The following is a 21,694-nucleotide window of genomic DNA, read 5'->3' as shown; positions in this document are numbered from 1 at the left end:
TTGAGGTGGAGTTATGGGGCGTTGAGGAGATTGAGGTGGAGTTATGGGGCGTTGAGGAGCTTGAGGTGGTTAAACTTCTGCGTAACTGCTGTCATTCAACATGAGAAACGGAGCTTCAGCAGAGAATACGGCGCTCACTCAACCTCAGACCCGGAGTGAATAATACTCGGTGAATTAGACGAGCAATAACGCAGCGATCACTTCCGCCATCAGTCAGCAGCAGAGATTTATTTGCAGTTTGCCCCTCAGGCGGAAACATATCGTGCAGCTAACGTGCCTCAGTGTTCCCTCCCTCTTAAGCGGATTTGTGCTCTGCCCTGATCTTATCAAGTGGAATTAAGGATGTGCGATGATACTTGCTTATTTTTTCTGCCAAACAGGGCTGTCTTTAACGTTCCTGTAGAGCAGACAGGCAGCGGAATACTGCTCTGCTCTATCCACGAGGGGCAACTGTGCAGAAATGAGTATCTCTGACTATACTGCTTCTAGATTGGAGCGCATGAACACTTTTTAAATGTTGCTATTATGAAAGAAGCAACAGCAGGGGACGAGATTAGATTCCAGGCTAACTACTTCCGCCCTGGCGTTAATTTACAGCAGTTTTACTGCCCCACATCCTGTGATGAGAGTAGTTTTGCACATTGCTACGATACTGCAGTTCAGCTTGGACTGTGTCTCAAGTCCAGAACGGACACAAGCAGCCCCTGTATTCTAGATTTCCTCTTCCGTTTCTCATGATGACGTTTTTTTATGGGTTTAATCACCAAAAACAATCATAAATTATTTCAACTCAACAACTTTCCAGCCTGTATATAGCATCACTCCCCCCCGAGACGTCCCCCTTTGAGACTGGTCTCTGTTCTGCTTTGCTGGCTTACATGATCCAGACCAAATTAATAACTTTCTGTAACATCACAAATGCAGTCAACTCCAAACGGGCTGTTTTGGCCTCCAAAGATAGTATGAAACTTCTTCACAAACCGAAAAATCCAGATGGGCCCTCCTGCTGACGACCCCTCACTGTAAAGGCATGTGGCGAGGGAACATGCTGCTGAAAACATGACAGTTCTGACAGCACTGTAACTCTGAAAATATGTAAATAATATATATTTTTAGATCATTCAAATAATGAATTCACAAAGACTGTTTTAATAATAATCAATCAGTCAATCAATCAATCATTAAACCTTCAATTTCGCTCAGACGTACACTGAGGATGACCCTCATTTTCAAAAGACCCTAGCATTAACAACAAACAGGGATTAAAAGAAAACTTATAATAAAATAAACAATAAAAATAATATTTAATCAACTTTGACATAAAACCAATGAAGGTAAAATCAAACATTAAAGAAAATAAAATAAAAAGGACAATAATCAAGGTAACAGAAGATAAAATGAAAAATAACATTTATAAAAAATAAAAAACAGATATTTAAATACATCATTAAAGTGAAATAATTAACTAGAATTTCTAATGACCTAGAAATAGGAAATAATAAATTGAAATATGTATATATAACTCAACATATTTAGATTCAAAACAACCAATAAAATGATAAATGTTTATTTTTATAATAATAATAATAATAAAAATTGTGTATAGTAAAATCAAATAAGGAAACTAAAATGAAACTCAACTGTGATACAACAAAAGTGGAATTACTAAATAATTCCATTAAACAATTATTAATAAAATATAATGTTATACATATTTAATGTAACATAATAAAGTATAGTATAATGTGATATCTAACAATTAAAATAATATAATATAATAGAAAGTTAATATACAAAATAACATAACTATATCATATGTTATAATAATTATAATAATACAAATAAAAGTACCTTAATTTATACTAATAATTTAAATAGAATAATTTGAAAAAGAAATAATAAGAAGAGAATAATAACACAAATTAAATTAATTAAAATGTCAAATCATTAAAATTAAAGAAAATGGTTACAGGCAGAGAGGAGGGGGTTAGAATTAGTAAAATATGAAATGATTGAATATCGCCTGTAGTGAACTTCAGCTCTCTGCTGATGTATATGCAGAAACATATACAGTGTTTTACACATGATTGCAGCCTTGTGTGTGTGTGTGTGTGTGTGTGTGTGTGTTCTCTGCGTTCCTGAGTAAATCCAGCACAGGCAGAAACTGCTTTTCAGCAGCTCAGTTACCTCAGCTAGCCGATGCCAGGTCCCTCACCAAACTACGCTAATATACTAATATGCTGGTTCTGGCTACGTCTCCTGCTGGCACCCTACACCGCACTGTACATGCACGACTGGCGTGAGCACCGGTCCCACCGAGAGCTTTCACATGATAGACTTAATGAAGTGAAGAAGCCAAAGAATATGTCATTTCCTCGCTGGATGCTGTTCAGATTAGCAGGCAGTCCACCGGCGGAGGGCTGTAGTGCTGCCAGAGTGTGATTTCAGCAGAATAATCCCTCGCCATATGCCTCTACTCTGAGGGAGGAGCGGCAGGGTCCAGCGCAGCTTTCTCTGTTGTTGTCTTTAAAGGGGCCGTATGGATTTTTGTCTTTAAAGGGAAGAACTGACCAGTGCAGTGTAGTGAGGGAGGGCAGAGCGCTGCCGAACACTTTTATGTTTTTTTAAAAGCCATTTGAAAAGTATTTGAGCGAAACACTATGTGTCCAAATGTTTGTGGACACCCATTCTAATAAATGCACCAATAAATGTTCCAAAGCCAAGGCTACATCAGCCGAGGTAGGCTGCACTTCCCGGCTGCTACGTCATAGACGTCTGTTTTCAAAGTGAAGGACCCTTTGTAGGCAGCCTAGAAATGCACCCTACGTTCAATGCGATTTAGAGGATGCAGCTGAACTGGTCCCTTGGTCCCACAAAGCAAGACCTTTCCGGGGACGTCACTACGCTGCTTTGTTAGACTGTACCATTTGCGTGACCGATAGGCCGCTAAGAAGAAGTAGTAGGCCTACGAAGAACCCTGCAGCCTAGGCTTTGGAACCCAGCTACTACCCAGGTGTAGTGGTGAGAAGGCGGGGCCTAAAGAGGCGTCAAGTGGTCCAGTAGACTGAGGCGCTGGCACTATGATCCAAGGATTGCTGGTTCCAATCCTGGCTCATCCTTGCAGTCATGCCATCAGCAACCGGAGTCAGAGAGAGCACAGTCGGCCTTGCTCTCTCAGGGGTGGGTTGATGGCCCTTCCTCCCCACATCACTGCTAGTGTGACTGCTAGTGTGATGTTGTTCAGCGCAGGGGTCTGTTAGCTGCTGTATCAGAGCTGGGAAGCGGTGCTGGCTACCTAGCGATGCTGCATCAGCAGCAGTCGGAAAAGAGGCGGTGTCGAAGGAGTCATGTGCTGGTCTTGGGGACATTGCTAGTGATAGGGGGAGTTCACATGGATGGGGACTGAGTATTTGGCTTTCCAAAAAGCTACTGTAAATTACTATGGAAAAAGGGAGGTTGTAAAACGGTCATGTGAGAATAATTGGGGTCTATTTTTTTCGGTGCATAAAACTACACAGACATTGTAAGAGGACCTCTGGGGGAAAAGCAAATGCAAGATATAAGGCCTTTAATATGAACAAGGGTTAAAGGATCCCATTAGCGGAGGCATATATTCCTATCCCTGGATCCCTGGATGCATAATGACTAAAAATGTGCCTCAGAATTTGCATGCCGGTATGTTTTGGGCCTTTAATGACCACAGTATGATTAACTCTGTGCTCTCTGTGACTGACCTTTGTCTCGTGCTATCTGACCTATATATGTGGAAATATATATAGCAGAGCTTTATGGACTGCATGAGGAAATATGCTGCTGTATTTCCTGACTGAGTGTGAATCTCTCCATCAGCTCTTTCCTCTGTGCTAGGCAGTGATTTCTCCTCTCTTTCTGGGTAATTTGTGCCACTCCCTGTAACGATTAGGACTTCTATGCACTTTTATATGAAATTAAATCTAATATTAATAGAACGTCAATAGAAATATCTCTAAATGATGAATATAATCATTAATGGAAAGTTAAAATCATTAAAATACACTTAAGTACAGTGTAAGGGTGTAGCACCAGGAATTAGGGTGATGTAACGGTTTAGCATACCCTGCTGGCCAAAGGTAAAACTGCACAGCCTGAGATCACTGCAGTATAAGCTGAGGGTGTGTGTTCATCATGATGACACTGGGAGTGCTGATATGGGGTTTTCTCCTGGTGGGGATAAAAGAATAGTTCAGCAAAAGATCTGATTTACCCCCCCCCAATCCACAGCCCCCCCCCCCCCCCCCCCAATCCACTGTAATACACAGTCAGTCGTACCACACAAACAAGTCTATTAGAGATTACTGAACAACTCAACACAGTTTGAGGCAACTGGGTCATGATGTAGGCTTTCAGTGTGCACAGTGCTAATTGGTGGGGTATAGGTTTCGGTGTGCACAGTGCTAATTGGTGGGGTATAGGTTTCCGTGTGCACTGTGCTAATTAGCAGGGTAAAAGCTTCTATTTACACTGTGCTAATTGGTGGGGTATAGGTTTCCATGTGCATCATGCTAATTGGTGGGGTATAGGTTTCCATGTGCATCATGCTAATTGGTGGGGTATAGGTTTCCATGTGCATCATGCTAATTGGTGGGGTATAGGTTTCAGTGTGCACTGTGCTAATCGGTGGAGTATACGTTATGGTGTTTACTATGCCAATTTGGTGGGATATACATTTCTGTGTGCACTGTGCTAATTGGTGGGGTATAGGTTTCAGTGTGCACTGTGCTAATTAGCAGGGTAAAAGCTTCTATTTACACTGTGCTAATTGGTGGGGTATAGGTTTCCATGTGCATCATGCTAATTGGTGGGGTATAGGTTTTGGTGTGCACAGTGCTAATTGGTGGGGTATATGTTTCCGTGTGCACTGTGCTAATTGGTGGGGTATAGGTTTCAGTGTGCACTGTGCTAATTGGTGGGGTATATGTTTCCGTGTGCACTGTGCTAATTGGTGGGGTATAGGTTTCAGTGTGCACTGTGCTAATTGGTGGGGTATATGTTTCCGTGTGCACTGTGCTAATTGCTAATATAAATATATATAATAGGTTTCAGTGTGCACAGTGCTAATTGGTGGGGTATAGGTTTCAGTGTGCACTGTGCTAATTGGTGGGGTATAGGTTTCAGTGTGCACTGTGCTAATTGGTGGGGTATAGGTTTCAGTGTGCACAGTGCTAATTGGTGGGGTATAGGTTTCGGTGTGCACTGTGCTAATTGGTAGGGTATAGGTTTCCGTGTGCACTGTGCTAATTGGTGGGGTATATGTTTCGGTGTGCACAGTGCTAATTGGTGGGGTATAGGTTTCAGTGTGCACAGTGCTAATTGGTGGGGTATAGGTTTCAGTGTGCACAGTGCTAATTGGTGGGGTATAGGTTTCCGTGTGCACTGTGCTAATTGGTTGGGTATAGGTTTCTTTGTGCACTGTGCTAATTGGTGGGGTATAGGTTTCTGTGTGCACTGTGCTAATTGGTGGGGTATAGGTTTCTTTGTGCACTGTGCTAATTGGTGGGGTATAGGTTTCTGTGTGCACTGTGCTAATTGGTGGGGTATAGGTTTCAGTGTGCACAGTGCTAATTGGTGGGGTATAGGTTTCAGTGTGCACTGTGCTAATCGGTGGGGTATAGGTTTCTGTGTGCACTGTGCTAATTGGTGGGGTATAGGTTTCAGTGTGCACTGTGCTAATTGGTGGGGTATAGGTTTCTGTGTGCACAATAGAACAGAAGCCTAAAGTTTATAGTGGTATCTGGACTGAACTGTGCTAGAAAGGAACTATTTTAAGTAGACTTAGATTTTAAACATACTCCTGCATATGTATTACAATCCATATTTCATATATTTATATAAAGTGAAATTAAATATAATTCTAATTACACATGCATCAATGTTATACACTGAGTGTATTAGAAATGTCCTAAAAATATACAAAAAATTACTTTAGGGTACAAATGTACTTCCTGTCTTAACAATATAGCAAATAACAAAAGCACTTTCTAGGAATACTTTCTGGTTACAAGTAGTTGAATATACTGTACTACACTTTTTAGTGTATTATATATAAATTAAATAGATTTCGAATTTTATAGAATTTTATTTGACATTTTAAGTGTGCTTTAAATTATTTACTGTAGTTGTTTAACAAATTGTAAGAAAATATCAAAAAAAAATATTATAGTATTTAAGGTGTATATTAAATTAAACTAAACTAAATTGGGATTAAACTTAGTTTAACATATAGTTACATTAAGTTTATTTTATTTTGTTTATATTATACATTTGATGAATTTTAGTTTAGTTTGTTAAAAAGTTTATTATTATTTTTTTTTCCTAAATTTATAGTAAATTTCTATAATTTAAATATATATAATTTATAGTGAATAAATAATCACATAATACATGTAATACATTAAAATGCAAAAATATTAATATATGTAAATATATTGAATATATTATAATGTAATATATAATGTGTAATATTTTTGCATTTTTATTGTATTAAATGTATTAAGTTATTATTATTATTTATTATTATTATTCACTAGAGGCATTTTAGAGCTTTCCCTGCTCCCAACACACCTGCTTCCACTAATCAGCTCATTAACAAGCCCCTTCAGAATGGCTGGGCTGTGAGTTATAGCAGGAAATCCACCAAAATGTGCAGGACCAGGGTGTCTCCTGGACCAGGATTGAGAAACACTGCACTGGGGTCTGATTAGCTAGTCCAGACGAATGAGTGCCTACTGTGAGGATGCTGCAGTGTTAGATTGAATGGCTAACTGAAGTACTCTAAAAATAGCAAGTCCACAACCATAACCTCCCTAATATGGGACGAATATGCTAACGGCCCAACCTTTCGGCAAGGTTAGCGTCAGGGTGTTTGGTTTTAATGGCAGCTGCTTGACTCGGAATTTGTATTCATGAGAAGACGTTAGGGTAATATAGAGGGCTTTGTGGCTGTGCTAAATAATTAAGAAGGAGGAGATATTTCACTGTGCTGAAGATGGGGATGCACCTTCAAGGACAAAGTGCTTTAGAGCCACACTGCTCTCCATTCTCTCTCCATCTCTCTCTCTCTCTCTCTTTCCCCCTGTGCTATCCCTCAGTCCCCTTCTCCTACCTTTTCCTCCATCCTCCCGTATCTCCCCACCCCCTCCCCTCATTTCCCCTCTTTGCTCTTTCCTTATTCCATCTGTCCTGGTCCTGACTCCTGTCCCTCTGTGTGTCGGTTTGTGTCTATGTGGTGTGTGTGTGTGTGTGTTGCAGATGTACCCCGGTTTGCAGATCTCCCATGTGGAAGAGGCCTCGGCTCCAGTGACCATCCCATCCTGGTGTCAGAAAGGTTGGGGTTACTGTCAGACCCGTCCATTCATCGTCATCCCCTACCGCTGTCTGGGTAAGGCCCGAGTTACAGCTCACCTCCTTTAATAATATCTACACTAGCTGGCCAAATGTTTGAGGACACCCCTTTTTTTGGACACCTACTTTAGGTTGCACACATTGCTGCTGACACAGATGTGCATGTGCGAATACACACACACACACACACACACACACACAGCTTGTCTAGTGCCTGTACTGCCAATAGAATAGGGCTCAAAATGAAGCTATTGGCACCGTGCTGCCTAATGCCAGGCGTGGGCCAGAGGAGTAGCTATAAAGCCCCCAGCATTGAGCTGTGGAGCAGTGGAAGAACTGTGTTCTCTGGAATGATGGTTGGTAGAGCTCCATCCAGGACTTTTGGGATGGGTTGGAGAGTCGATGGGGTGAGGTGGGGTGGTGATCATTACAGTGAAAAACGTTGAAAATATATATGAAATTTAATATGAACTGCATCATATCGCCGATTTCACACTTCTGTCCATCGAGATAATTCTAAGCTCTTATCTCGCAAAGCGAATGTAGATTTCAGTACAAAACTGGGAATGAGCCAGGGTCAGTCATGATAAACGAGTAAAATCTGCACTCACAGCTGTTTCACTCTCTGAGTTGTCCTTGTCCTTCATTTCTGCTTGCATGTAGTACATGATGATTTCCTCGGATGATTTCCTCGGTAAATGTGCTGCTTTAGCTGCTTCAGAGGGGGCATTTACTGTCTACTAGCTCATGCTTTGCCTTCTCTCTGTTTTACTCCAGCATTATCTACAGCGATTCTTCATTCCAGTCCTTCTCTTTCTGACAGCTCTCAGCCCTTTCTGTCCGTCATCTCCCTAATGCTTACTGATGCCCTCTGTCTCTTTACCATCCTCTTCATCTTCTCTCCATCCCTCTTTCTCATTCAGTTTAGATTATCATTATTATTACTACTACTTTGTCTTTAATTGCTTGTGTTGTCTTAGGGCTTTAAAAAAAGTGACCCGCCACTACATTTAACAGCAGAGAAAACGCCCTAAATGATCTTTTTCCAGCTTGAAATTTAATGACCCCAACATTAGAGAACTTCTGCTTCTACCCTGGTGGAGCTGTACACCAACAGGGTACACGGACTGCCTTCAAGTCATTTTTGACCCTTAGGACAAGGGGAGTATACAAAATGTTAAGGCTACACAAGCTAAAATCAGCAAGGAGCCGCTTTGCCATCAGCAGTCGAAGTCAAGAATTCCACCCTTCCTCTCTAGAGAGTCGCCCAGGTGCTCGTTCAGTCTCTCGCCACTTCAAGACTTGACTACTGCAGCTATCTTCTGGCTGGTCTCCCTCTGTGCACCATCAGACCCCTGCAACTTATCCAGAATGCAGCAGCACGGGTCGTCTTCAATGTTCCTTAATTCAGCCATGTCTCTCCACTGCTGCGTTCTCTCTTCACTGTAGCTTCCTGTAGCTGCTGCCCAGGTCATCAGATTCAGACCCCTGACTCTGGCCTACAAAGCCAAGACTGGACCAGCTCCTCCGTACTTGATGGCAATGGTCAGAAGCCGATCTATACCAAGAGCCCTTCCAGCTTCAAGTACGGCTCGGCTCGACCCGCCATCCTTTAAGATCCACGGAAGATTCTCAGAGAGTGTCAGCTGCCTGGCGATGCTGGAAGTTTGAAAAGAGGGGGTCTGGCTTTGCATGTATTGGAGGAGACGTGGGTTAAGTCCTTATCCTCCTAGTGTCGGGAGCATTGCTAGTGCTAGGGGGTGCAACGTATTAGCTACATACACCGATCAGCCGAACAGATGACAGGTGAAGTGAATAACATTGATGATCTGCTTCCAGTGGCCTCATTTGTCAATGGGTGGGATCAACATATTAGGCAGCGAGTGAACGGTCACTTCTTGAAGGTGATGAAGGTCTTGAATCAGGGAAAATGGGCCAGCGTGATAATCTGAGACACTAGGACAAGAACCAAACTGTAAGGTTCTAGACAACTGGGTCAGAACATCTCCAAAACATCAGGCAGGTCTTGTGGGGTGTTCTCGGTATGCAGCGGTCAGTACCTACCATGAGTGCTCCAAGGAAAGGCTCACTAATGAGTGTGGGCAGTGAAGGCTGGTCCTTCTGGTCCAGTCCCATGGAAAAGCTATTGCAGCTGAACAGATTATGCTGTCCTTGTCTTGTGGAGTCCATTCCTCAACGGGTCAGAGTAGTTTTACTGGCTCGAGGGGCACCTGCACTATATAAGGAAGGTGGTTTTAATGTTATGGCTCATCGGTAGAAGCTGTATAAACCTCTTATGTGTTTTTCCTCTCTTTCCCTGCAGTTGGAGAGTACGTCAGTGAGGCTCTATTGGTTCCTGACCGCTGTCGGTTTTTGCATCAGGAGCAGATGGACTCCTGTGAGAGTTACGTCTACTGGCACAACATCGCCAAAGAGGTGGGGAGCAGTCCAAACATCTAAACCAAACTAAGTCTGACCTGGAAGGATCAGCTCTGAGGACTGGAGCCTCTGGGCGCTTAATGAAGAGAGTAGGGATTAATGTTTAGACTGAATAATAAGGTGGAGATAGGGGTTGATGGGGTGTATTTAAGTTCTGTCACAGGAAACGGAAGAAAAAGATGGTCATTTTTAGGGCATTAGATATAGAAGGGTGAGGAGCTTCAGGAACATGAGATGTTTCATGACCCCATTAACCCCTCGAACCCTAGGTTTATTATTCAGGTGTTATTATTTAACATTATTTGGAAACTGTTTGGTTTGACGTGTCCTGTGGGGTCCCACAAGGTTCTATTTTAGGGCTAATGAAACTGATGTTATGACAGTGAGGTAGTTATGAGATTAAAGACCTGAAGTGTTATTAAAATCTTCAAGTTTCGACCATCCTGTACTGATACACTGATTAAATAAATGAATAAAAGCAGCTGTGTTCTGAATGTGTGCTCACACATGGTCAGAAGCTATTACAGTGCATCCAACAACAAGGGAGGCCTCCAGTTCCATTTTACCGTGGCCAGTGTGGATATGCTGCCCACCCACTGTGCTAGAGGGCTAGATTGTAATTGGTTAAAGGGAGACAGCATTTGCCAATAAGCCAAGCTTGGTGAAGGCCACAGGATCTCATTCATTTTTTATAGCACTGATTCAGCTTAGTTCAGGTCACTGAAGGCTGGGCTACAGTTCATAGGAGACTCATTAAAGTTTTACCGCCCTTAAACACATTGTAAAATGTCCATGACACAAAAAATCTAAAAAATCTATCTATCTGTATATCTGTTTGTCTGTCTGTCTGTCTGTCTATCTATCTATCTATCTATCTATCTATCTATCTATCTATCTATCTATCTATCTATCTATCTATCTGTCTGTCTGTCTGTCTATCTATATATCTATCTGTCTGTCTGTCTATCTATATATCTATCTGTCTGTCTATCTATCTGTCTGTCTGTCTATCTATCTATCTGTCTGTCTGTCTGTCTGTCTATCTATCTGTCTGTCTGTCTATCTATCTATCTATCTATCTATCTGTCTGTCTATCTATATATCTATCTATCTGTCTGTCTATCTATATATCTATCTGTCTGTCTATCTATCTATCTATCTATCTATCTATCTATCTATCTATCTGTCTGTCTGTCTGTCTATCTATCTGTCTGTCTATCTATCTGTCTGTCTATCTATCTATCTATCTATCTGTATATCTGTCTGTCTGTCTATCTGTCTGTCTATCTATCTGTCTGTCTGTCTGTCTGTCTGTCTATCTATATATCTATCTATCTATCTATCTATCTGTCTATCTATCTATCTATCTATCTATCTATCTATCTATCTATCTATCTATCTATCTGTCTGTCTATCTGTCTATCTATCTATCTATCTATCTATCTATCTATCTATCTATCTATCTGTCTGTCTGTCTGTCTGTCTGTCTGTCTGTCTATCTATCTATCTATCTATCTATCTATCTTTGTGTCTTTAGGTATGCACGGCAGACAACCTGGAGTTGCATAGTTATGGGTTGCTGTTGCCATGTGGCAACCGTTTCCGAGGAGTGGAGTATGTGTGTTGCCCAAGCAGAAGTGGTGCAGGTGGGCGTGGTGAAACAGAGGGAGTAGACACACCCCAAGGAGCAACTCCACCTCTGGTGTCCCTGGCTGGAGAAAAAGAGGTCACAAGGTACCAGCCTGTGTTTTAGGATTCCCATTTTTTTTACTTTATGACATAATTTAAAAATGACCAATAGAAACACTCCAAACTGACTTAAATCTGCATAAAATATTTTACATTGTCCTCCATTGAAAGTTCAGAATTTCTTTTTATCTCTTGTAAGTTTGTGTCTTAAGTTTTTGGGTTGTTTCTCAGTGTGAAGGTGACGCCCCCCACTCCCAGCCCCTCGCCCGGAACCGACATAGAGGAGGACGACATGGAGGAGGAAGAGGAGGCTGTGGAGGAAGAAGAGGAGGAAGAAGCTAATGAGGAGGAGCAAGCTGAAGCAGAAGAGGAAGAGGAGGAGGAAGAAGAAGAAGAAGAGGAAGACGAAGAAGCAGCAGCAGCTGCAGCAGCGAAGGACCCGGAGGAATACGAATATTCCATCGACTCTGGAACCTATCAGGCCACAGAATATCTGGATAACTTTTACTACGAGAAGTCTGGAAAATCCCCAACACAGCAGCCCCAAACCCGCGGGGACAGCTGTAAGTGATCCCACTACTATCAGAAGCTACAGTACTGAAAACCTCAGAGGCCAAAAATTTACATTACACCTCTATTTCTTAATTATAGCTTATTAAAATGTCAGATTCTATATGTAACTATATGGACAAAAGTATTGGGACACCTGCTCATTCATTGTTTCTTGCTAAAGCAAGGGTCTTAAAAAAAGAGCTGATCCTGCTTTTGTTGGAGTAACTGTCTCAGGGAAGAAGGCGTTCTGCTAGATTGTCAATTGTCAATAGCGTTAGCAGTGATGATCGCCACCCCACCCAACTCATCCCAAAAGAATTGGATGGGGCAACCTCCACCATTCAAGAGAACACAGTTCTTCCACTGCTCCACAGCTTAATGCTGGGGGGCTTTATACCCCTCTAGCCCACGCCTGACATTAGCCACGTTCCATTACCCCTCAATTCACTTGACTCTTGTCAGAACCTCCAGACACAGAGATGATCAAAGATAAGCCTCTGTTAAATCTAATGTCCATTTAAACATGCTTGGCTCTATACCATTAGCTCTGAGTGAAGGGTGAGTGCTTGAGTGTGTGTGTGTGTGTGTGTGTGGGGGGGGGGGGGGTGATTTCTACCTCTCTTGAAGGAACTGCCCTGTTAGTTTAAGACCCAAACAGTATGTGCTGCAATCTATCTCTTCACTTTTAATGGGCTGGATACATCCACACACACACACACGCACACTGACACTCAGTAAATCTCTGCTGAAGATTTCAGGCATTCTTAGGTCACTGCAGCAGACATAAACACACACACACACACACACACACACACACCAGGTATGGATTGAATAGAGCATTTTCAGCCTCAGCTCCATCCCGAACTCAATAACCCTGAGAACTGCTCAGACTGTATCTGTATTGATCTCCACCCACCTCCACTGAGTAACGCTGATCTTCTCCATCTCTGTTCCCGTTCCCTGATTAATCTAGTTCTAGGCCAACCGGTTACAGAGCTGAAGACTAAAGGGTACCTTAACCCTCCCCAGATTTAGATTACCAATCACCCATGCTACTCCGACACATGCGGGACCAGCCACAGCCTCTTTTCCTACTGCTGCAGAGGCCACAGCTGTGCACGGATGTGATGTGAGGGGAGAGAGAGAGCCATCTACCCACCTATAGAGAGAGCGAGGGCAGCTGTGCTCTCTCAGGCTCCGGCTGCTGATGGCAGGGAGCATGACCCGGGATTCGAACCAATGATCCACGGGCTATAGTGGCAGCACCTTAGCGGTACCTTAACCTTTTGAAGTTTAACCCTGTATCTCTGTAAAGGCAGCAATATGTGAGAGTTGGTATTGTTGCTCCTGGGCTCCCCCTACAGTTGTGGAGTGTAGTTCACTTTCACACCACTGCAGTGAATACAAACTGTAAACACTGAGCTCAGCTCCCCTTGTGGACAGCTGTAAATGTTCATGTGGGCTGTAGAGGCAGTAGAGTAATACTGACTCTATGGGTTACGCAGTGTTACACAGCAGTTCTGGAGAGAGGTTCTCCTCCTGCAGCTCCACCACCAAAGCTCCATATAGTGCAGTAGCCGCAGCGCTCCGGCCCGGAGAGGGAATGACGGAGACGCCGTTCTCCCTGTTCTAGTCAGTGGAGCTTCAGCATGATCCTGTGGAAGTACTGCTAGTACTGATGCACTGATCTCTCCCTCTCTCTCAGTGCCCACTCCTCGCCCTACAGACGGAGTGGACGTGTACTTTGAAATGCCCAGCGATGACAGCGAACACGCCAACTTCCTCCGCGCCAAGATGGACCTGGAGGAGCGACGGATGAAGCGCATCAATGAGGTGGAGCGCTAGACTTTACCACTCCATACTTCTTCAGATGTGGTAGAAATATAGAATCTGTAATATGAAGCATCAAAAGAGGTTATGTGACTGTGTGTGGGCGTGTCTGCATGTTTCAGATCATGAAGGAGTGGGCAGAAGCAGATAACCAGTCTAAGAACCTCCCCAAATCTGACCGCCAGGCACTGAACGAGGTAAGCTCATCATTCATACACACACTGACACACTAGGCACATATCTGCCTCTAATAGTACTAACCACAGAAAGGAACACTCATCTGCCTCTAATAGTACTAACTACAGACTGAAGAACTGGACACTTAACTGCCTCTAATCCAGTAAAAAGGAGAAACAAGAGCTTCTCATTCTGAAGAAAGTAGTGAGATCTTGTCGGTGAGCTAGTCTGAAGAACAGAGCTCGGTTCCTCCAGGGTTCTCCTAGACACCCCCCCCCCGCCCAAGTCCAGCCAGCACAGCGTGGAGGATGTGTTTAACTCCATCAGCAGCAGCAGCTCACCTGATTTACCATCATTAAGCCCTGATTTACCACCAAACCAGGTGTTGATCTGAGGAGAACTCTAAATAATACTAGACTCCATGAGAGAGGAGAACTTTGGAGATGTTCTAATGATGAACACAGTGATTGAGAACCACCTCCACTTTCTGTAGTTTATTCTAATATCAGTGATTTACTGAGCAGATCAGCAGCTCTACACTCTGATTTAGCGTCAGTAAGCACTGATTTACCGAACCTGGTGTAGTACAGTACAGTAATAGCAATGACAGATCTAATATTCAGGACCTGCTGTGACCCCGATGTGAGTTGTGTGGTTGTGAGTGACCCGACGACAGGTCCTAACAGTTGAAAAGGCTCCACATAAGCAAGCAAGTCCAGGTTTTGAGGGAATGGTTTGATTGTGTTGTTTTGTTAAATAATAAATTGATGCCCATCTGTTGTGCCACGGTTCCTCCTGTGTGGATCATCAGCCCACTCTTCTGAGAAGAAGTAGGACAGGTTTTGTGCCTCACTGCAGTTTTCCTTCATTACCGTCTGTCTCTCTCTCTCTCTCTCTCGCTCTCTCTCTCTCAGCATTTCCAGGCAGTGCTGCAGACTCTGGAGGAGCAGGTGGCCGGTGAGAGGCAGCGGTTGGTGGAGACTCATCTGGCCCGCGTTGTGGCCACTCTGAATAACAACCGCAGACTGGCCCTGGAGAGCTACCTGAGCGCAGTACAGAGTGACCCCCCACAGGTACGACACACGTACACACACACCACTGTAAGCACCACCTATTTATTCAAGTCTCGGCTGATGTACTAATATTAACATTTTAGTACATGGTTACTTAAAATATGGGATATTGGATAATTTATGGAAATTAACTTAACTATTTATAACACATTTCTAACATACATTCATACATTTTTAATAGTAATATGGTCCTGATCTCTCTCTCTCTCTTACACACACACACACAGCCAGAGCGTGTGCTGCAGGCCCTGAAGCGCTATCTGGCTGCAGAGCAGAAGGACCGGCGACACACACTGCGTCACTACCAGCACATCGAGTCTGCGGACCCTCAGAAGGCAGAGCAGATGAAGTTCCAGGTGACCTGTCTTTACCACCATTCATTCACCAGTCTGCCATCTGTTACCAGCTCCATATCCATCCATCCATCTACCAGTCTCTCCATCCGTCCACCAGTCTGTTCGGGCTTTAGGTTCATGTAGTTCAAGCTAGATTCATGATTCATGGAAGTTAAGGATGCAGAAGCAGGACGCTCCTTCAGATAGGCAGTACACCAGGGGACACCAGGACACCAGACAAGCATATTTCACATTAGAGCCAATACTGATAAGGCTTTGATCTGATATTAGATCTGAACGTCTGTTGCAGGCAGAACCTCTCATAGTACCAACTGCAGACTGCAGAAAGGCAGAACTGGTCACCTCTCTGCCTCTAATAGTACTAACTGTAGACTACTGGATCACAGAACTTCTAGTCCTACTAGTTCTAACTGCAGAACACTCATCTGCCTCTAACAGTACTAATTACAGAACTAGGCACATATCTGCCTCTAATAGTATTAACTACAGAACTGGACACCTATTTGCCTCTAATAGTACTAACAACAGAAAGGAACACGCATCTGCCTCTAATAGTACTAACTACAGAACTAGGCACATATCTGCCTCTATTTGTACTAATTGCTGAACTGAACACTTATCTGCCTCTATTTGTACTAACTACAGAACTAGGCACATATCTGCCTCTAATAGTACTAACTACAGACTGAAGAACTGGACACCTATCTGCCTCTAATAGTACTAACTACAGACTGAAGAACTGGACACCTATCTGCCTCTAATAGTACTAACTACAGGACTGGACACATATCTGCCTTTAATAGTACTAACTACAGAACTGGACACCTATCTGCCTCTAATAATACTAATTACAGACCAGGTCACCTCTCTGCCTCTAAGCAGAACTGGACACTACTAACTTTAAACTACTGGAAGGTAGAAGGTCTAGTCCTGAAAGTACTAACTGCAGACTGAAGTGGACATCTATCTGCCTCTAATAATACTAACTGCAGTTGGCGAAAAGACCAGACACTGTGGGCTTAAAGGAACTAGTCAGAATGGAAATGAATCTAGGTCAGTTTCACTGTGTGTAATATGTCAGACTGCACCACACAGACTCACAGATGGGCTGTCTGAATCTGAAGCCTGGGCTAGATGTAAATCAGGCCTTTTGTAACTGATTCTAATTTTACAGCCTTTTGGTGGCGCTGGTTGTTCTTGGGTCCACATTCATTCAAAATAATGAGCTTTGAGTCGTTCATTACTCAGAGGAACACAATGTGGAGGGAGAGGCAACTTGTCAGGAGATAGAAAAAAAACTTAACTTTCAATGGAAGTAAATTTAAAGGATTTTATTTATTAAGATTCATTTTGGAGCATTTCTATTGGTCCGTTCATCAGGAAATTATTCTGACATAATGTAAAGACCAACTGCCGGATTCACATTATGTCAAACAGTGAAAAACTGCATGGAAGGTTTTTACAGGGCAGCATTGATATATGAGTCCAGAGTGGAATCAATTAAATATACAGTAAAATAGGACATCAGTCAGTCAGTCAGTGTTAAAACCCCTAACGGTCTGAGAGTAGGTAAGGGTGGTGGTTCTCGCTGTGTACTTTAAAAGCATGGGAAGGGGGGCATGGTGTTATCTGGGTCAGAGGCCAAGATGACAGATTGGATGTGTGATGGATGTATAAACACTCTGGAGTTGAGTGAGTTCAAACAGGAGCCTAAGATCTGCCCAGTCAGGTTGCCAAGCCACACTGTGATGCAACCAGTTAGAGCACTCTCTGTAGTGAAAGCTGACCGTAGTCAGTCTCCACAGAAGGAACAAGCACTGCTGTGCACCTCTCTCTGTGTTCATAGTACTAGCTGTCTATCTGTCTCTAATAGTACTAACTGCAGAACTGGACAATCAACTGTCTCTAATAGTACAAACTACAGAACTAGACACTTATGTGCCTCTAATAGTACTAACTATAAAACTGGACACCTATCTGCCTCTATTAATACTAACTGCAGAACTGGACACTCAACTATCTCTAATAGTACTAACTACAGAACTGGACACTCAACTGTTTCTTAGTACTAACTACAGAACTGGACACCTATGTGCCTCTAATAGTACTAACAATAAAACTGGACACCTATCTGCCTCTATTAATACTAACTACAGAACTGGACACTCAACTATCTCTAATAGTACTAACTACAGAACTGGACACTCAACTGTCTGTAATAGTACTAACTACAGAACTGGACACCTATCCGCCTCTAATAGTACTAACTATAGAACTGGACACTCAACTATCTCTAATAGTACTAACTACAGAACTGGACATCTATCCACCTCAAATAGCACTAATTACAGAACTGAACACTCAACTTTCTCTAATAGTCCTAACTACAGAACTGGACACTCAACTATCTCTAATAGTACTAACTACAGAATTGGACACCTATCCGCCTCAAATAGTACTAACTACAGAACTGGACACTCAACTGTCTCTAATTGTACTAACTATATAACTGGACACCTATCTTCGTCTAATAATACTAACTACAGAACTGGACACTCAACCGTCTCTAATAGTATTAACTACAGAACTGGACACCTATCTGTCTCTAATAGTCCTAACTACAGAACTGGACACTCAACTATCTCTAATAGTACTAACTACAGAACTGGACAGATCTCTGCCTCTAATAATACTAACTACAGAAGTGGAAACCAACTTATTTGTTGCTTACAGGTGTACACTCACCTCCATGTGATCGAGGAGAGGATGAACCAGAGTTTGGCTCTGCTGTATAAAGTCCCTGCCCTGGCTGAGGAACTCCACGACGAGATCCGTACGATACCCTTTCTTCCTCTTTCAGAGCCGTAGTTTGCTGAATTGTTTAGTATCTCTGATTTCCGGATATCCTGATGTGGTTTCGGACACTGTATGACTCTATAAATATCTACAAGCGTTAACTCTTTACTGTACGGAATCAGTCGGGCAGCACTTAATAATGTAATAATTTCCCAATATTGTAAAAACTGTTATAAGATTATGTAATAACTTGGTCAAATGTGTAATAAATCCTAATATCTTTATTCTTTTTTAGGTAAAACCTAATAATGTATTTTATAAATTTAGATTTAGATTGATCCTTTGCAAAAATAAATATTGTATTATTGGGACATTATTATATTTTCAGCTTGATCATTTGCAATATCTTATAAAACAGAAATGTAATAGATAGATGATTTATAAGACCTTATTGGAAATTTATTCAATTTTTATTTGAAATGTGTTATATTTTTAATTGGAATGTATTAATTGTCAGGTTGATAATTTGTAATAACTTATTATATTATTGTAAATGTGTTACATTTTAATGGGGATTTATTACATTCAAAAGTTAATTATTTTTGATATTTTATTATAATCTACAACAGTTTCAGCTTGATCATTTATAATATCTTGTTGCATGTTAATTATTATATTATATTAGTGGGAACTTATTACATTTGTATTTGAAATGTATTATATTTTAACGGTAATGTATTCAATTTCAGTTTAATGATTTATAATAACTCATTATCTTATTATAAATGTATTACATTTTAAATTGGGAATTTATTACATTCTAAAGTTGATCATTTGTAATATTTTATTTTATTTATTATTGGGGATTTATTTGTTCATTTGTAATATGTTACTAATTTACATTTTTATTGGAAATGCTTTACATTTCTATTAGGAATTTATTTGCATTTTAAGGTTGGTTATTTGTCATATCTTTGGGAATGGGAATGTATAACATTTTTAGGGGAATTGCATTTTTATAGTTGTCATTTATTATGTCATATTATATTAGGGAATTAATTAATATGTCATAAAACTTTCTGGGATGAATGTTTTTTTTTTTTTTTAAGAAAGGCTTTCTAAAAAGGACTAGAGCCTTTTGTTTAACCCATACCAGCTTTAATGTAGTCTCTTTCTGCTGTAAATGCTGTAGTGTGAGTCTGAAGGAGGTAATCTAGTCATAAGCACAATAGTTAAAAAGGTTATTCATATCTAATATTTAAATGAATATACACTTTAAATGAAAAGCCTTGACACTCTCTCTCTCTCTCTCTCTCTCTCTCTCTCTCTCTCTCTGTAGAGGAGTTATTGAGGACAGAGAGAGGTGATATCAGTGAGTTGATGACCACCTCGTTTTCTGAGACTCGCACCACCGAGGAGCTGCTGCCTGCGGAGAGTGAGGAAGAGAAGGATGATGAAGAGGAAGAGGAGAGAGCCTTCCAGAACCGACCCTACCCACCCCGCATAGGTACAGCGTCACACAAACGGACAGACACACCAGTCTTCATTAGCCCCTCCCTCTAAAGGCTCATTTCAACTCCCTTTATGTACGAAAATAAAGACGTCTGTTTCAAGCGATGTAACCGGCACCGCCCACCGTCCACATACTTCTATGACTCCTTTAATTATCACATACCTGGACCTGTATCCATATTTAACGTTGCATAAGTGAATCTATATATGTAAAAATATATATTGCCCTATATATATATATATATATATATATATATATATATATATATTACTGCTTTAAGCTGTATATTCCAAATTATGAGTACATATTATAATTTAATAAACATACACACACATATAGATATATATATATACACCATTTATGACATTACAGTCTGTTGCTGTTTAGTTCAGTTTAAATTCTGAAAAAGACAGACATTTTTACACCAATTGAAAATATTAAAAGTGAAAATATAATAATAATGTAGAATAAAATACAAGCATTTATTAAATATTTAAGTTGTTTGATGTGTAAAGCGAGTTGAGTAATTGTCCTGTTTACAAGCCTCTTTACCATCCTGTTATTTTACCTCAGAATGAAGCATGCTGCTTATCCTTTATGCCGGGCTCTGATAAACTCTGATTTAATTGGCTGCTTCATGGCACTGCAGCAGCTCACAGTAGCCATGTAGTAGAGCTTAGCATATTGTAGCTTAGCTTTGTTTTTAGCACTGTAACAGGAACATCGTAATTATTTCTTCATTTTTTTTCTCACTGGATTGTGTTGCTGTCCTGTTGGTGTCCCATAAGCACAGTAGGTGATTAGCTAGCTAAAGAGATTCACCGACTTCCCCAAATTGTGCAGTTGTTCCCCAGCTATTGCACAGACACCTCCATTCAGCACCTCCTCCAAGCAGTGCTTGACCTGGTCAGCAAATGTTAGCTTTTAGCCTTTTTAGCCTTTTTAGCCTTTTTAGCCTTGCTTCCATGTTCTTCCAGGTTTTCTCTAGTGGGCTGGGTAGTTGGGTAGTGGTTGTAAATAAGACAAGTCAAGACTGTGATGTAAGAGTTTTGGGGTTTTTGGAATTGGCCCATTTCACAGCTCAGGTTTGGTTCTGCTGGATGTTAGAGGTTCACGGTTTGTCACGTCCATGTTCTGAACTCTCATTGGTGAACTATGCCGAGATAAGATCTCCAATCTAGAACCTTAAAAGTGTTAAAACACACTGAGTGACTCTGAGTGACTCTCACTGATGCTTTATTTAGATAAACAGTCGAAACTGTTCCGCAGCTAATTTCTGTCTCTTTCTCTTTATCTGCCCTTTTCCTCTCTCTCTTTCTCTCTCAACCCTCAACCAAGACCCACAGCCAAGCAATAAGAAAGGTAAGACTGCTCACACTGGGCTCGGCCTGTATATTCGGACCGCCAGTGTTCTGTAACAGTCTTTAATGCATGTGGCTTTACTCTCCTCCACAGTGTCTGCTGTGGATGAGTACGACTACGCCACGTCTGAGAGGCCTCCGACTTACGAGTATGAGGAGAAGGTAAAGATGTAGAGTATGCTGAACAGTGATGGAACCACACTAGAGTAATGCTTATGGTTATGTACATCACCCACAGGTTAGACAGAAACACTGAAAAAAAAAAAATCAAATAAATGATTTTTATTAAATATTTTATTAAATGTGATTAAATATGATTTGTTGAATATTTGGTGAGCATCTACCAAGTATCTTCAGAGCACCACCAACATACATTATAATTAGGTTTATAATATTGGCACTACATGCATAGGCATACATACATGTTATTCAGATGTTTCACCACTAGAGGTCACATGAATACAAAAATATGAACATTGGAACATGCCATTACACTATGTCTCTCTTGTTTATCAGAACTGTATTTAT

The 21,694-nt window shown here is 41.4% G+C and overlaps 1 protein-coding gene across 1 annotated transcript in view; it reads left to right on the top strand.

The window, feature by feature from the left end:
• Positions 1 to 21,694, top strand: part of aplp1 (amyloid beta (A4) precursor-like protein 1) — an 88,587-nt gene that overhangs the window by 59,504 nt on the left and 7,389 nt on the right. The window contains exons 3-14 of the mRNA XM_072691469.1: positions 7,288 to 7,417; positions 9,704 to 9,816; positions 11,357 to 11,553; positions 11,740 to 12,071; positions 13,766 to 13,893; positions 14,013 to 14,087; positions 14,982 to 15,140; positions 15,368 to 15,496; positions 18,230 to 18,329; positions 19,632 to 19,799; positions 21,144 to 21,167; positions 21,261 to 21,328. Of these exons, the coding sequence (XP_072547570.1) occupies positions 7,288 to 7,417; positions 9,704 to 9,816; positions 11,357 to 11,553; positions 11,740 to 12,071; positions 13,766 to 13,893; positions 14,013 to 14,087; positions 14,982 to 15,140; positions 15,368 to 15,496; positions 18,230 to 18,329; positions 19,632 to 19,799; positions 21,144 to 21,167; positions 21,261 to 21,328 (1,623 nt within the window). The remainder of the gene's footprint in view (positions 1 to 7,287; positions 7,418 to 9,703; positions 9,817 to 11,356; positions 11,554 to 11,739; positions 12,072 to 13,765; positions 13,894 to 14,012; positions 14,088 to 14,981; positions 15,141 to 15,367; positions 15,497 to 18,229; positions 18,330 to 19,631; positions 19,800 to 21,143; positions 21,168 to 21,260; positions 21,329 to 21,694) is intronic.

The sequence above is a fragment of the Salminus brasiliensis genome, chromosome 11, assembly GCF_030463535.1.
Source record: "Salminus brasiliensis chromosome 11, fSalBra1.hap2, whole genome shotgun sequence".
NCBI classification, from domain to species: domain Eukaryota; kingdom Metazoa; phylum Chordata; class Actinopteri; order Characiformes; family Bryconidae; genus Salminus; species Salminus brasiliensis.
This window is presented reverse-complemented; position numbering and strand designations above follow the sequence as displayed.